Below are 18,547 nucleotides of genomic sequence, written 5' to 3' on the forward strand. Positions count from 1 at the left end.
CAACGAGGGAAGAAATGACGACCCACTCCAATGAGAAAAACATAGAGACGGAGACAACAGAAGATTATTATGATGAAGGCTGAACACTGCACGGTTATGGAGCTCAACTAATCCTTAGGAACACTCCACTTGAAGAGTCTCTACCTAGTGACAATCCTTAGACCACACGACTAGTACAGAGGAACATCGGCACATCTTCCGGGAATCGCAGTAATAGCACATCGGCAAATAACATGCGTTTCATTTCAATTTCAATAAAAAGTGAGAATAAAGATCAAACAAGGCAAAAGCCAAATCACAATCCAGTCACACCAGTAGGGCACCCAGAAGTCACCAAACCAAGAACTGGAGGAAGACACAAGGGCAGCCAAAAAAGCGTAACCAAGAAAGAACGTCACAAAACGTGCAAAAATTTAGACTATTTATCAACTAACAATTCATACATGTGACGGAACACAGAGGGGTACCGCCTTGGAACACTGTCATAAACTTCAGAGTATCGCATTGCCAAATTTTACTGGAGATATTTTAGAGTTCTGGAAATGTTACAAGTTAAGAATTTGTAGCAGAAATTTTGCTCTCAGATATAGCTTATGTCAAACGAGACTGCCAGTGTGATTGATGATTTGTATGTTACACATAGAAGCCATTTACTAGATGTACATTTACTTAAGGAACTTTTTCGTCAGACAAATCAAGCTGATTTATTTTTTGCAAACAGTGCGGCAAATGATAACATTATTATAGACATCTTTATTATATTTGCATATCACCAAATAAAAGGCACATGTTCTTTATTTTTTAGAAATTTAAATATGTGTTTAATCCTGTTTTAATGATTGATTAAGAGCATGTAAGATGTTTAACAGCGGAAGAAAGTAGTGCTGAATATGCAGTTATTTGTCATACATGTGGTAAAATGTAAACAAAGTAGTATTTTCACTACCATACAAAATGCTAATTCACGATAATTATAACAATTGCCTAAAAACCCAAAGAAGCAAAGATCTATATGTCATTTTGCGTTTGTATAAGTATCATGATGGTGTGCGTTTCGGAAATACTTCTCTCCTATGATGCTCTTTACTCTTATATTTTTTCAGATAACGACCAGCTATTTGACAAGAAAAAATGTAAAGATGACATTTATCAAAGACCATATCAATATTTGGTTCAGTTAGACACTAGAACATCAGGTAATATCAAATTCGACCCGGCTAAAGAGAAAGGATCTGAAAAGGAAGTGCTTAGGACTGTTCTCAGGTAAAATATTATCATCAATAAGGATGATTAAGTTACAGTAAAAGTTTAAAATTCGTCTTTGAAACAAATTTATGAAGTTTTGTGCCATAGTTTCTTTATAGTTAATAGCAGAAATATCCGTGTTGTATTCCGAATGTTGTGCCAGGTTAACAGCGCAATGAAATATATTAATCGGAAAAATAAGAGAACGCCCAAACGTTAAAAAAATGATAATGGTTTAGTCTGTTCAGGAACGGAAAAGATAAATGCAAGCTAATGTCCACGTCCCCTAGCAACAGATCAACAGAAAACAACATTTGAATATAGAAATAACACTTAATGTAGCTTTATGTTGTCGGTCCATAAAAAATGCATGTAGTCCCAAAATATAAGAATGCGGGACTATATAATGAACACAAAAGGAAGAGTTTAATAATATAAAATATTAAAAGTAGTTGGTAAACCAAGTCTGCATCACTTTCTTATCGAACTGTAAATGTTTTATTTCAACTAACTTATCTGATAAATGTTTTCCTTCAATTGTTTGTTTACTGTTTCCTAAATTTCAGTCCATAACACACTTTTACGTAACCTTTGTTCATTTTACAAAAGAAACAAGGAGGTATACATTTATTTACCAAAAATAATTCAAAACTGAACAAAGTATTGAAAACCGTTTGACAGGCTTTATTTAAGCTCACCGAGCAGAAAATGATGTCATAGATGATTGCCTTATTATCGCTTTTGAACCGATGGAAGGGATTATAACTTTTTTGCAGAAATGTTGCTTAAAATGAGACAATTAGCAGAACGAATGTGCTTTTATTGAATGTCGACCTTCCTTGTTGATCTTGTTTTTCATGGTTTTTTTTTGCTTCCTGAACCCCTGGAGGTCACATTATTTTTCATAAACTTTATATAAGAAAACATATTTTAGTCTTATTGTGTTAAACTACTATGATATATTTGTGAACCTCTGCAAAATCGATATTTACTAATTGGGTCAATATTCGCCCGCCTCGGGGGAAGCTTGATTTACATTGACTTTGAAAGGTACCAACATTAAAGTTATATTTTGTGAAACTACAATGTCCAGAGTTAAGATATTTTGTATTTGGCAATGTATTGTTCGGCCAGGGGCTCACTCAATTTATATATACTTATATAGGAAAAATATATTGAAGTCCTTTTATGTGGAAAAGTATAGTGAAGTCCTTTATTGTGAAGCTATAATGTCAATGGCAAAGATATTTGGCATGTAGCATTGCCATGTGTTGGCCTAGATTTTCACCACCAAGCGACTTTTAAATTGTATTTTGACAAAGCTTTCAAATCTATATAATAAAAGTTAAACGAGTGTATTTGTTCGCCTATATTTTGAAGTTTTTACCCTCTTTTCGATCAAACTAAGCTTTTTAGCTTTTTATCTTTAAAAACCGTTTAACATGCCAATGGATTTTAATTTCATAAACCTAGAACCTTAGAAACTTATAACCAGTAACCTTCTTGTGAGGACATTTAGACTATATGCACAATGACATTTACAGAAGTGCACTTTAATATCACATAACCTAGATTTTAACCATGTGACCAAATTACTTTGTTTTTAATGACCTTAACCTTTAGGGTAATATTGTTGAACTTTGTTCAAATGACCTATATTTTTGTTATTTATAGATATATTTGATTCATATTTGAGCAGCCTTGACTTGTCATGTCAAATTATTGCATTTTTCTTTAGTTGACCATTTCATTTTTATTTTTAACTACCATTAAGTTAACACCTATAAGTAGATTAAACTGAACTTAAAATCTTTGAGATTTTTTTCCAAAATTTGTCATTTCTTATTTTTAAAATGGACGGAGTAGATTGATTCTTGTACAAACAAACACTGTCGATGCAATAATCATGGTTAGCAATTTTGCTTAAATTGCCATTATTGCGCTTTTGGTTTGGACAAATTGCCATTTAGGATTAAACTGTAAAGAGAAGCAATTCAAAAATCACTCTGATATCAAAATTACCTATCAATTGGGCAAATATTTGTTAAAAATGAATGAATTTAATCGGATAATGTAGAACTTAGTAACTTATGCATAAATGTTAACAATACTTAGACCCAATGTCATAGTGGACAGCTGATGTGTTTTTTATATATATTTACCTTTTTTCACATAATCCAAATAAGTAGATACAATATGGTTATGATTAAAAAAAATGGTATTTAAGGTCTTTAATTTGCAACGACGCTTGGTGTATATTTGGACAAAACATCTCAAAGGATAACACAGTTAAGCTGAAATATTCAAAATATGATTAAGACATTTGAAAGATGTATTAAAGCCGCCATCAGTGTTTTTGTATTTGATAAGGAGTAAATAAGATATATTTTGTTACGGTTTATTGAGGTTTTTGTTTTAGAAATTAGAACTATGGGACATTTATTACATTCAGTAACAGTTTTTTTTTGTTGTATTTGTAGCTTCAACACAATTAAGACCCTTTTCAGACAGTATGATATGACATTGAGTTGAGATAGCTTCAAGTTTTATAGTTACTAAATTCAATCAACAATTCGCGTTAACAATATATCATGTCATGTTTAAGTTTTAAATAAATGTATGTACTAATACAATGTTATCGTTTTTCCAGGACATAGCTAAATTTCTTACGACTGATATTTATTGCTTGACATTAAATCATTAAATTTATGAAATAAAGGTGCTACATGGAACTTTTCAATTAAATACTTTAAATGTAAACTAGTATAAAGTGGACAAATAAGGAGGAAATGGTACTTCGTTTCTACTATGTATTGACAATATATACAAGTTCTCTCTGACTTCTTGTTATAATTTCAGATGCCGCCCCTTTTCAATCATAAGTTCATGTGAAGATGATCTAAAAGCAACTAAGACCTTTCTGAATTTAAATTTATCAATGTAATCTGAATATGGTTCAAAGCCAATTTTTTTAATGTATGGTAAAAATAAAGTTTACTTCAATCCTGGCATGTCCTCGACCAGTTTGGACGATCCGTTTAGCGTAGAGAATAAACAAACAAAAATAGTATTATTACCAAGACCGTGGGCATCCCAAACGTAATCAAACCCAAGTTGGTATAAATGTTATCTAATCTTTGTAGCCAAGTTTTTGTAACCATTATAATCAAATAATACAAGCATCTGTTAAGCTTTTGACAAAACGATAATTTGGCATGAGTAATATTCGAAACCAATTTTTACAGACTTTTTTGGCAGTAACACAGTGCATGCTATGGCGCTCACATTCACAAAGGACTGCTGCAATACATACCTTTATTGAAGCAATCATATAACTTTTACACGCATATAAATTACTCGCTGAACTGAATCCTGTTTTTCAAGTCCTCAAATTCCAGCCCCATACAATAATATTGGAGCTATTTTACTATCAAATGATTTAAAAACATAGATACAGAACAAGGAAATAGATGATATAAGGATTTCAATAGAGATATCAGTACTCGCTTTGCTTCAACAGATGTTCTCTCAGCCATTTTATGCAACGACAACATACATAAAATGTATTATCCAATTTAAGTAAAACCACCTACAACCCCAAGGAGGAAATCATAGTAAAACCATCTTTCAGCTCTTGCAATAGCTCAACCATTTTAAACACAATTATCTGAGATTTATTAATATTGACATTTAGTCCCCAAATATTAAAAAATTCATGTAGAAAATAAACTTTAATTTGCAGACCATGAACTGTATCTGCAATAAAAGCTTTATCATCAGCGAACATTAATAATATAACTTCAACTTTATCTGGAGTTTTCTAACTGGTTGATCAAAATTGAAATAAGACAGGGCTTAAATTACGCCCCTGACGTTAACCTATTAGGCGCCCGAAATTTAAACTCATATTGTTATCATTTCGGACCTATGCATTTACTGTATGCTTTTTGCTTTGTATTTACTTCGGATTTACAAACAAGTGATCTCTTAACCGACTAAAAAGCTTTACGGAAGTCTACAAAGGTCACATACAATTTTATTCTTTTTTATAGAGAGATATTTATTTATTAATTCAAACGTAACACAAACATTATCAATTGTGGAATAACCAGAGCGAAAACATGTCTGTGATTCAGAAATCCTATCAAATGCATTAACATAAAATGTAAGACGTATATTCAGTATGTGAATATATAGTTTACTGAAAACATACAATAATGCTATACCCCTATCGTTATCAGGTGTGTTAATTTGACCTTTTTCATATGTAAGAACAATTTCAATTTGCGCCTATTTTTACGGTTGACCTTACTTATTTTATACATCTTTCATTTTGTATCGAGATTAACACCTATATTATTTGTACTCATAGTTTTAGATGAAGTTTCAGTTGACCTGGACCTTGACCTTACGTCATTCATAGATATCAAAGATAGTTTCCGCTTGCCACGAATATCTTTGTATTTTAGGAATATTTGTGAATCTTTTTACAAAATCATAAAAGGCAAACATGGTGAACGATTCCATTGAAGAAGGCAGGATACTCTGAGATCGAGTTTTGATAATATATATATATCATTTTTTCCAAATTTCATCCTTTTCTTTGTGTATTTCAAGTTTGCCTAAGATACCGATTTCTGACCAGATAGAAATATCTTATTACAATGTATTTTATGGGGCCAGGAATCCCTAACGTGGGGTTATTTTGAAATGCCTCAAAACATGTCAACGTAACATAATATAAAATATACGACATATTTCAGATGGATATGTGCTTAAAAAGACTTAATCAGTTACATCTCTTTTCTCGATAGTTTTCAGTGTTTCAGATGCAAAATGAAAATTCCGAATCCGGCCAATTCTTTAAAAGAACTGACTTTTTACACATACCTTTGAAGGCAATACAATAAGCTACTTAGAAATTGAAATAACTTTGATCCTCATTTCAACAGCATTATTCTTTTCTAATGAAAATAAAGCGTGGTGAATGTTATTATTTTGCATCGAAAAGTGACGTAAATTGAAGTGCGCTCTTGGACGGACATACATGTATATTGTTGCGTTTATACCTTATGAATCTGTGTCAATATAAGCATCTTTCCCCAGATTCGTATCTTGAATCTGTATTTCTTTACGTATACATGACAATTAATAAGATTAAGGAATTAATAGATTTGATTCAAAACGTATATACGTGTAGTTCTCGTTCAAAACATATTGTAAGTAAGATATTAACATCTTCAAGAGCCAAACTTATTATTCTTTGAAACGAAAGGCTCAATATATGACTAAATGTTTGCAAAAACAACCTAAAATTTTGATATATAAATCTCAAGTATAATAAAATTGAATGAACAAAACATCTTCAGGATCAAAAGGTATGTTATTTTACAAATCCTAAATATGTTATTTTATATAGTAGTAGATACTTGTTTACACATTGTGAATTCTGATTTTTTTTTATTTTTAGTCATTGCGGTTTGCAAAATCCATCATGGGCAGAATTATTCTACTTTGTCAACTTCCTAAACAACCAGTTAATGAGTTTTGAATCAAATATTTTCGTCAGTGATGCGTTGGCAGGAGATTTACCAGGGTTTGGGCAGTTTGTCCTAAGATTTCTAATCCATATGTCAAGGGTAAGAAATTTTCTATTCATTTTCATCTTACCTCCGCCCGCTAGGGATTTTTTATGACGGTGCTACGTTGTTATCGTCAATTTTTACAGTTAAGTGCCTTTCTCCTTGTGTAACATTGCCCTTCGATATTTAGCATGTTACGTGCCTAATAAAACGTTATTAAATTGTTAATCATGCCCCTAGAATTTTGAATATATTTCCTTCTGTATGAATAATATAGTTTTCATATACGTATATACAGAAATTCATTTGTAAAACTGAAATGCCTAGAACTTAGATATTTTTCATGATACATTTTATGGCTTGTAGCTTTTAGCCTACCTGAATATGTTCGAAACACGTACTTCTGCATTGGAGAACAAAAAATGTTCCAAAAGAAAATCATTATTTCAATAAAGCATTTTTTTTAAATTTCCTGCAAGAACATATCTCCTTAAATCAGGTCGTAAGTTTTGACTTTACTTCTCAGGAATAATCCATAAGTTGCCGTCTATCGTCTACGACATTAATATAAAAAGCTCCTATGGGATGCAAGGTAGGTCACAGGAGCAAAAGCTGTCCGAGAAACAGCGTGCTCCACCTTACTCAGAATTATATAGTTTAATGAAAGAATTGTAGAAAAGCAGCACAATTCTACAAATCAAGTTGTTCGTCTTTATCATTAAACAAGAAATAAGAATTTTAAATTCAATACCAGTGAAGTGCGTTAAGAAAACAAGGAAAGTATATAAAAATATCAAAAAGAAAAAAGTTACACAAATTAACTTTCATGGTTATCATTGTTCCAAGTTTAAAATGAATATCTTTAATAGTTTTTTTGAGGAATGAACCTTCACAAAAGGGTTTATCGGAGCAAACCATCTTCCGTCACAAAAGGTTATATCTATGCAAATTATAAGTTCAGGATAACCTATCCCTAAGATATGGCTAATATTTTGATAATGAACCAGTATGTCAGAGGTAAAATACTTTATAGTTTCTAATAAAAAAAAGAACTTTATCATTTTTCTTGAACAGTGGCCTTGACCTTTAATATTTGACCTGAAAATTGATGTGGCAGTAAAAAAACTCACTAAGATGGATCATAAATAATCAATCTAATTGTATGTACTACTTCCACTGTAGAACTTATTGTTGTAGATTTATTTAGATAACACTTACAATGGGTGAACTTTTACATGTCGTTTGTTGATGAAATGAATATGGAATGGAAAATTCAAAGAATAATAAAGAGTTCGTTTTTATTACTAAGTATTTATTGTAAGTATAAGGCAAGATAAGTAATCACATATAAAGTAAGTATACACTCGAGCGTACATTTAGAAATTGCAAAAATAACCAACATATGATAAAAAACGTAAGTAATTATCATTAATATATCAAAATCAAAGTTTTAACCATATAATTATAAATAATTTATTGCGGTGTAGACTGCCTTTATACCAGAAGATGCGCTTAAAATGGCTTATTGACTGCATCATATTTAGTAAATGTTTGCCAGTTATCTGTATGATGATAGTGATCTGATTCATTTGTATGGGGTTTTGATATTTTTTTAGCTTGACGGTATTTAGTGCTTTCTGTAAATAAAACGAAATTAAGTTTATTTTGTCTTTATTTTGCTGAGATTGTGTCTAGATGTTTAGCATGAATCACATAATTCGAATTGGCTTTCCAAGAAGATAAATTCAGCTACTAATTGTGCATATCTAAAAACGGGAAATTAGTTGTTACTTTTTTGTCATAAATGTTTTATATACTTTATTGTTATTGTCATAAGCGTATTTTACTCCATTGAAATACGGTTTGTAGCGCATATGTTTTACACTGTCAAAAGAACATATTGACTATTATATCATGATCTGTGCTACTGGTGGTAAATAATATTTCATGATGGAATATCTCCAAGTTGAAAACCTTTTATTTAAAAATGAATTCTTTGAAAGTGTTGGCGTCGCTGGATGTTTTATTAAACAAGAACTTTTTTGATAATGGATAATATTAAACATCCGAAATGAATGCATTTATAGATATATTAATTTAATTTTTTCTAATTTAAATACTTTTTGATATGCATAAAATTCTGTATAGGCTAATGGTTGAGTCCTCATTTGCGTATGTCGTAATAATCAGATAAGGGTTTGTCAGCCCTTGAGTTCATATTTCCAGGAGACATACGCTGTAATTTACTCAATGCTCTTTAAAGAACTGGTGCCAACTTTGGCATTTTCTTCAATGGGCTTAGATATTACAATCGATTTTGTCATCTTATTTGGAATAATTTAGAAGTTTGAAATTTTAAAAAATATTTTGAAATAAGTTCATTTCATTTCTAGATAAGTACCAATGTTTTCTTATTTTCTCTTTGTATTTGTGGTTGTTTATACAGTGATAAATTACTTTTCGTAGTTTCGTGTTTCAAAATTGCAGTTTCAACATTTAAGTACCTCTACATTTTTTCTGACATGCAATGAAATGAATGTAAGTCTAACATCTTATTTCAAAATATGATAAAAAATGTAGTGTCATCAACTTTGTTGATTACGATAAATATGATACAAATTGACTATGTCAGTTGTTAGATATTATACAGGATCAATACTTATTATAATACAGTAGCTACACAACACGCGACTCTGTATTACAGCAATACTTGGTATATGATCATCCGTCAGTGTGTTCGTGCATCAATTCGTCCGTCGTAAACTTATTCAAAACGACTTCTATTCTAAAACCACTTGATCTTGGGGTGTTCCTAGCACGAAACTATACACAATGACTCAAATGATTTTGCGCTTTCTTGGTCAGAAGAGCTGAATATAGTTTTTGAAAAGAAAATAAGTTTTTTCAAGATATTCTTCGATGAATGTGCACGGCCTAGGGCCTAGAAATTTTGTGTGTAGCATCATTAAATGAAGCTGAAAATTTCAAATTATTGCCCTAGATATCAAATGTGCCTGCACTAGGTGTTAGCGGCTTTCCTTATATAGTAAATAATTCAAACATCTTGTTCTTGAAAGCTGCAACCAGTGGCTCCCATAACAAACATTGACTTTCTAGGCAACCTGTGGTTTCTACAACTAATGGCTATCCTTAGCAACTATTGGAATCAGATGCTGCCATTGACTTTTCTTGGCAACCAGTGACTTCCATAGCAACCATTCAGTTCCCATAGCATCAGTGGTATTTCATTACAACTATTGACTTTCAAACAAATACCATTGATTTTCCATTGCAATAAATAACTTTCCATAGCAACCAGTAATATACATAGCTATGTGACCTTTAACATAGCAACAAGTGACTTCAATAGCCAACATTGACTTTTGATAGCAATAAATAAATAACAATTGACTTAGCAGCCACTGAGTTTCATAAAAACCATTAATATGGTAAAGTAAATGTGACTTTAACTCTAAAAACATGCAACGTTTATACCAACGGACTTTTTTCAGATGCAAATATGAATTTTGTGATATAATGAAAGCAAAAAAAAACCAAGTTCACATTTTCAATAAATAGAAAATATGAAAATATGAAAACCAAAAGGAATGCCCAAAAATGAAGTTGTTGAAACTCGGTTTGATGAACGACAGTGGAAAACGCAAGTAACCATTCAACTAACACTGTTTTATGCAAAGAAGAGTCCCAATTTATATAGGAAAACATATTGAAATATTCTTAACTAAACTGTTGAGTCCAAAATCTAAGATATTTTGTTAATAATATTTTCCAATAGAAAACAAAGGTACTATTTAACGTTACATTTTAGTACAAAATTAAAATGAAATCGCCATATAGAAGGGTATTTTTACTTTCTTTTCGATTAAAAAATCAACAGATGAGGCCAAATTTACTTTCAGGATTTTTCTACCCACTCCCTTGAAATAAGTGAAAGAACGCCAGAGACGTTTGACCATGAGAAAGAAGCATCAGGTTCCGATGATTTAGACGAATTTGATGAACTGAGACAGTTTCAAATGAGACGTACTTGGGAAAGCAGGTTAACTTTACATAACATGTATTTTAAATTTGAATAAGTTATGTACTTTAATTGCCCTGTTTATATGGTTTTATTTTGTTTTCTAAAATATACCAATATACTCGCATTAACAGCTTTAGCAAAATGATGTTTAGCATATATGAAAAAACTCTTTTGCACATCAAACACAATTCAGGAAAGGTTGAAAGAATAACAGCACTTCAACATATTGAAAGTTAACAGTTGATGACAGTTTATGGATGCCCTTCAAGGCATTAAAAATGAATATATTGCGCCTTAGAAGACAATGAAACTTTATTCTTAATGGGTAAAAGATAATGATATATAGTTATGAGTGAGTTGCTTTAGGGCTTTGCACTGACAATCAATGACTTTTCTTAATTAAGCTTAATCTTTTTTTCGGGCCGATTATCACCTTCCAGTTTTTCTCTGTCGTGTATCAAAAGCTTAATATTATATAGTTATTGAATCATATGTAATACAGGTAAATATGCACCACAGGTTTGCTGTATGTTTGGTACCCCATATGTTTTCCATATGTATAAATATGTGTTTCATGTGTTTTGAAAAACATGTGTCTAAGAACATGTGTTTTTCATATGTAATATTAACATATGTAAACAGGACCATATGAAAAACATGTGTCAACAAACATATGTTAAACTCATGGTTATCACATGTTTTTCATATGAATAAGTTTTCATTTGTTAAATATTGTGAACTTCCATGTGTTTTTCATTTGAAAAAATATGATTATAATTTCTGCAAGATTTACACTTTGAACAGTCTTAATTAGATTCTTAAAAGATTCTTGGTTTATGCATCTATGTACAACTTGTAAATGTAGTAAATCTATCTTCACTGCCAATACTTCTTATCATGTTGAAAAACAAATATAATAAAATACCTTTATGAAAAAGATGAAAATAAATGAATGATACTAAATATCTTTTTGGAGGAAGAGCTGATTATATTTTAAATTAACGGAAGAACTGTCAGGGGAAGAAACAGTTTATGGGGTTTATGGGTGAATAGTCAGGGTGATGAACTGGTTAGGGGAGAATAGTCGGCCATTCATTTTTATTCATGATTTTTTTCTCCCTTTGTATGTGTAAGTCTTTATTGATTGACATTTTAACAATCAAGAACCCAAAAGGAAGTGACCCCCGTAGGGAGTGACCTTGTTAAAATGTTCACTCAATAAAATCTAACTTATACTTAGTGTTTAAAGATCATGTATGTTGAAACATTTAAGTGAAATTATATATATTTGTATATAATTATGCTTATAAAATAATTTTTAAATATCGAAGAATATGTAAAATATGTACTGCAAATATGTATACATATTATATGTAATCATTAAAATATATGCATTCATTTCGTATTGAAAAATTTGACTTAGACTTTTAAGGAAATAAACTTTTTATTACCTTTTTATTATTAACATGAAATGTTAAACTCTGTAATATCTTAAGTTTGTAAATACTGCTTTTTAGAACTTACAAAATTGATAAATCTTAATTTTAGCTTAACACTGAACACTTCTTAAATTCTTATGAATTTTCATGTTCAAGCAAACCAAACCCAGGAACACAATTAAGCATTTGAAATAAAAAACATAAGTCTATACCATTAATGTAACATACAGTGTCCTTTTCTTGGAGACACACTGTTTCCTACCATATGAAAAACATATGTTATTCATGTGTACCCATTTAAAAGACATATGAAAAACGTGTGTCTGCACCATATGTGAAACATACTGGGTACTTTTCTTGGAGAAACCATATTTCTCTACCATATGTTAAACATGTTTGTCACATACGTTTAACATGTGGTGTATATTTACCTGTGTAATTGTAAATTATAATGAATGTGAAAAATGTCATGATCACATGTCTAGTTCTACATGAAACTGTATGTACTTACTTGAAGTTTGTTTTGTATTCTTAATAAAAAAGATGTTTGAATGCGCAGTATCTATAAATTTTGCATATTAGGTTTAAAAAATGTATTTAATTAAAACAAATGTTTTCCAACTTATTAATATCATTAAACTGAAACAGCTAGACCGTAGCAATATTCATACAAATATATAATATGAACCTAGAAGTAGCTTTCTTAGACTTTTGCAAATAAAAAAGAAAACGGAATAAAATCATAAGTAAACATGATTACACAAGTAGAAGCAATTCAGTCAATTTTACTGGAGTTATCCAGAAGTGTTTGTGATGTTAGCAACTACAGATAAAAGTAATGATTTGACCCAAGTCTGCTAATATACTAGTTTTTCTGATTGAAAATTGTCTTTTTCAAAAAGCGACTAAGAGAATTATCATCAGGTATTCACAATCTTTAATGTAAGTGATTGTGTACAAATGTTCCAAAGGTGTTCCTTTGTTCCGCATATACATTCGCATATACATTTGTTCGTGTAGATGAAATATATCTACTCATTGTGGAGCATGTGCAGAAATACTTTTTGTAAAATATAGACACGTCAAATTATTACTTTTATCTGTAGTTGCTAACATTACAATCACTTCTGGATAACTCCAGTAAACTCCATTTGTATTGCAAATCTTTGTTAGTTGAAAAATATGATCCAAACTCATGCTTACTTGATTAAACTATTTTGCAACAACAAATTTGAACACTTTAAATCAGCATATTTCCTTGAAATTTTAAATTTACTTTTACAAGGAATTATACAAAACTTTTGAGAGATTATTCATTATTTATTAGCTTTCATTATTTATGAAAAATACAATTTCAGTAAAATATGGGCTAAGGTCCGCCTTCGAGGTAGCTTGTCAAGGAAAACATAAAGAACGATGTACTGTAATGTTGAAATAACACACTCCTATTTTAAACTTATACCTGTCTGATATATGTACACATGTTTAATTACAGTCCTCATCCATATCTTTTCTTCAATGAGGACAAAACCACATTTACATTTTTGGGATTCCACATCGATAAAAACACGAGAAATGTTATAGATCAACAAACAAAAACAGTTCTTGAGAAAAACATAATGACAGCACATTTGTACACAGCACTGGATATGAACGGAGTTCCTTTAAATGAAGACTTTGATAATTGTACAAGGTGAAAATATGTTTTATTTAAAAGTATAATATCAGAGCAGTAACTTTATTATTATATTTAAGTATTATATGTGTTTGTTTAATCAAGTCCAATGACACCTGTTTTAAGTATCAATGGAATTATAAGTCGATATTATAGTTTCATGTTCTTCAATGGTCATTGGTGAGTCAATCTTTATAATAATGCGTTCCGATTCTAGTATTGTTAATAATCAAGCGCCTATTTTCTAATTATGGTTCGAGGACCAAAAGGAAAAAGAGAAATGACATGTATGCCAATAATATGTTTCCGTTATTGTGTTCTTATACAACCGGGTTATTAATGTTCTGTATAAAACTTTGATTCGGTATTATGAACCTGTGTTTTAATAACTGCACACAATATTTATGTTTAATAGACAAGAAAAGATACAAAGGTTGCGCAATGTGATGGGGATTAATGAGACACATGATCCAGATGATACATACGAGCTTACAACAGATAACGTGAAGAAAATGATGGCTATACACATGCGGTTCCGGTAAGTGTTTATATCATGATTGCGTTTTTTTGCGGTTATACTGAGATTCTGATGCAACCAATAAACTTGTACGAAAATGACATATTACCATTAATTTATGCGCAGTAAATAAAGCTCTCAAATATAAATGAAACAACACAAAAGTGAATCCTTATTATGTTAGCTTATAAGTTTGTATTGCTACGCTCAATATTGCCAAACGTGCGTCCTGTTTTTTATGCTCCCCGAAAAATTTCGGGGGAGCAGATAGTCGTCGGGTTGTCCGTCAGTCCGTCCGTACGTACGTACGTCCCAAATTCGTGTCCGGCCAATTACTTTGTTATTTGAAGTCGGATTTTAAAATTATTTCACAGAAATGATCGCCATATTTAGACAACGTGTCGCGCGCAACATTTTGATCGCTATCTTGAAGGTCAAGGTCACAGCATGACCTTGCAGCAAAATCGTGTCCGGCCCATAATTTCGTTATTTGAAGTCGGATTTTAAAACTATTTTACAGAAATGATCACCAAATTGAGGCGACGCGTCGCGCGCAACATTTACGTCGCAACCATGAAGGCCAAGGTCACAGCATGACCTTGCAGCAAAATCGTGTCTGGCCCATAACTTTGTTATTTGAAGTCGGATTTTAAAACTATTTTACAGAAATGATCACCAAATTGAGGCGACGTGTCGCGCGCAACATTTGGGTCACAACCATGAAGGCCAACGTCACAGCATGACCTTGCAGCAAAATCGTGTCTGGCCCATAAATTCGTTATTTGAAGTCGGATTTTAAAACTATTTCATAGAAATGATCACTATATTGAGACGACGTGTCTCGAGCAACATTTAGGTTGCTACCTTGAAGGTCGAGGTCACAGCATGACCTTGGAGCAAAATCGTGTCCGATACATAACTTCATTATTTGAAGTCGGATTTTTAAACTATTTCACAGAAATGATCACCATATTGAAACGACGTGTCGGGCGCAACATTTGGGTCGCTACCTTGAAGGTCGAGGTCACAGCATGACCTTGGAGCAAAATCGTGTCCGGTACATAACTTCATTATTTGAAGTCGGATTTTACAACTATTTCACAGAAACGATCACCATATTGAGACAATGTGCTGTGCACAACATTTGGGTTGTTTTTACACTTTGAACTTTGTCTGTGACATAACTAAGACACTACAAGAGATATACCTTTCTGTGTCCAAAACCTATTCGGGGAGCATTTTGTGACCCAAATGTTCATGTTGAATCAATAACATAGCATTCTTATGTGATGTAAATACAATCTGTCTAATATATGTGCTTCTTTGGACTGGCCTTCTTTTTATCATAACTTTTAGATATTTTCTGTCAAATTATTGTAACACATGTCTCGGTCTTCTTGAAAAGAGGTTAAAGATTTTGTAGGAAAAAATAACTCACACAAAAAGTTTTCATCAATTAATGGAAAACGTAGACTGTTCTGATTAACCTTAATTCAGTAACCAAACAGGGTTCATCCATTTTATTATTTCATTACGAATATTTTTGAAGATTGAAAACACGTTGTGTATCTTGGCAGGGATTATTTACAATAAATTAAATTATTCATATGTGTGAAAGTGGCTGGTATAAGGTGTATTTCTTATCTCCTTATTTACCAGAAAACAAGTACAACAAAAACAATTTGATTTAAAATGTATTGCAAGAGTGAAATGTTCTTATCTATCTCTTTCTCAATTACATCGAACCACTCGCGGGGAAGTAGACTAGCATTTATTTATTTTTTCAGAATTCACATTAGACCTTATTCGACCGTTATTTTATATGAACTAGCCATTGACTTAGTAATAATTGAAATCCTGGTCATTCTGTCTTTTTTACAAACTTCAAATTAAGTTTATGTTAGCCACCCGCCTCATATGACAAGATTTATAACTCTATCACCTTTTTAAAAATCATTTGTCCTTTGGACTCTTATTTTGCTTAATATTTCTTATTTTGCCTCATCTTTGTTGTTAAAGGTAATTATTGTCTTACAATAACTTGCAGTTTATGTAACTGTAACATCTATGATCAAGATTTATTTAAGAATTAAGCATCAATTTGATAGTGTAACACTTTATTTTAGCTTTCTAAATGGATCTACTTTCACCTTAATTGTGTGTTAGTTTCATCAGTACCATTTTATGTGATAAGATTAATAACTTCAGCATCGAGTTTATCTACTTTAAATCAACCAATAAGTTGTCTTCAATTTTTATACTCTATCCTCAGTTGTAGTAAATTTGTTTACTTAAAACTTCAAATCGTGATCACATACATTATATATGTACATATATTATATAAGATTTTCACTTAAGAATGAATCTATATCGGAAGAACACTTTCCCCTTGGACATAGCATCTGGCACGTTTACATCTTTGTCTTTGTAACTTAGAATAATATTTAAGACTTCAAAAACACTGAAAGTCACATCAAATTAACAGTTTTTAAAATCGATTTCCATAGTAAAGATTTGAAAATCCTTTACCACATTTCACCCGAAGTGTTTCGGCTACTTTCTGTATATGATTTCAATAAGGTATTCGTCCACGACGGTTGCACACGCTAACTATATGATATCAGCTATCAGCACAAGGAAACTTGTTTGTTTTTTTAGTTTTGTGTCACCTTGCATAATTCAACTAAGGATGTTGAATTCATGGTCATTGGTCAATATAGCACTGTTTAGGCGGGAGTATTTGTTTTCCTCATTTCCTTATATGTATATTGTAAATCTTTCAAAAATATCCTGAGACAGTAAAATAGCTAGAGCTTAAATTTTTGGCATCATCTTGTTGACCTTAACCATCGTTACTTAATTCATGGCCCTGAGTTCAAAATAGCCCTACCCTTGGAAATATTATATGTTTTATATGTTTACAATAAAACTTTTAAATCCCAAAAGCTAAAGTTAAGATAATTGGAATTAATCTTTGTCTAGTTGTCCTCTACCAAGAGTTTTCAAATTATTGTACCAGGACCGAAAGTTACCTCATCCAAGGAGGTTATTGAATTTGCTTTTATTCACATAGTAAACAATTAAAATGTTCTTCTTTTAAAGTGGATTGCTCAATAAATGGAAAGAATCGAAGTAAAGAATATATATATATATTATATATATATATATATATATATATATATATATATATATATATATATATATATATATATATATATATATATATATACCTATATATAACAAATCATAAGTTGTTAGAACAAAATATTATTTCATTCTATAATTGTTCACATTGTTTATTATTCAGAACTTCATTTACATTCTTAGTTCGGCTTATTGAAAATTAAGTAAGACTATTGTACTCATTCCGGCTTTGGTGTCACGGTTTGATAAACTAATTAGATGCAAGTTGGTATCTCCAACACTACAAATAGGAGTCCGTTGAAACTTCACACATTTTTATAAGACCATTATATTTGAACACTTTCCAAAGTCCAAACATGTAATTTTACGGATTAATTGCCCTTTCTTGAACTTTGAAAATTCTACATTTATTCAGATCTACCTACCTACCTACCTACCTACCTCTATACCTAACTACCTACCTACCACCCACCCAATCCATCCATCCATCCATCCATCTATCTATCTATACTGCAACACCCTCTTTCGAGTATTATGTGCAAGTGCGTGTCTGTCCGAGAGTTTAAAAGAAATGTAAAGGAAAATATGAGTAATACTGTACATGTATTTTTGAGTGCTGAAAAAAAAGTATCTAAAATATCTTAATGTAACATGATTTCTATTCGCATGGTTAGAATCTAATCAGGTCCGATCTTTTCTTTTATTTCCACATTTACTATTTTATGCTCCCTTAAAGTAGAACATATAGTTGTAGCATTGTCCGTATTTCTGTCCTGGCTGACATGAAATGGTTAATGAGCGCCATTCTATCTCTTATCTCTGATTTAAAAAAATTAAAATTACATGGACAGTTGTTGTAAGGGTTAATCGGGGAAGTGCTCTTAGTTTCCGCTTGTTTAATTA

At 31.2% G+C, this 18,547-nt stretch overlaps 1 protein-coding gene across 1 annotated transcript in view; it reads left to right on the forward strand.

Annotated features, from left to right (window-relative positions):
• The window catches only part of LOC132726057 (E3 ubiquitin-protein ligase rnf213-alpha-like), a gene marked incomplete at its 3' end in the record, with an annotated part of 89,048 nt that overhangs the window by 32,534 nt on the left and 37,967 nt on the right, over positions 1-18,547 (forward strand). Inside the window, exons 22-26 of the mRNA XM_060711304.1 lie at positions 1,104-1,263; positions 6,716-6,884; positions 10,748-10,887; positions 13,804-14,001; positions 14,399-14,521. Of these exons, the coding sequence (XP_060567287.1) occupies positions 1,104-1,263; positions 6,716-6,884; positions 10,748-10,887; positions 13,804-14,001; positions 14,399-14,521 (790 nt within the window). The remainder of the gene's footprint in view (positions 1-1,103; positions 1,264-6,715; positions 6,885-10,747; positions 10,888-13,803; positions 14,002-14,398; positions 14,522-18,547) is intronic.

The sequence above is a fragment of the Ruditapes philippinarum genome, unplaced genomic scaffold (assembly GCF_026571515.1).
Source record: "Ruditapes philippinarum isolate M1 unplaced genomic scaffold, ASM2657151v2 ctg364_1_1_1_1, whole genome shotgun sequence".
In the NCBI taxonomy this organism is placed as follows: Eukaryota; Metazoa; Mollusca; class Bivalvia; order Venerida; family Veneridae; genus Ruditapes; species Ruditapes philippinarum.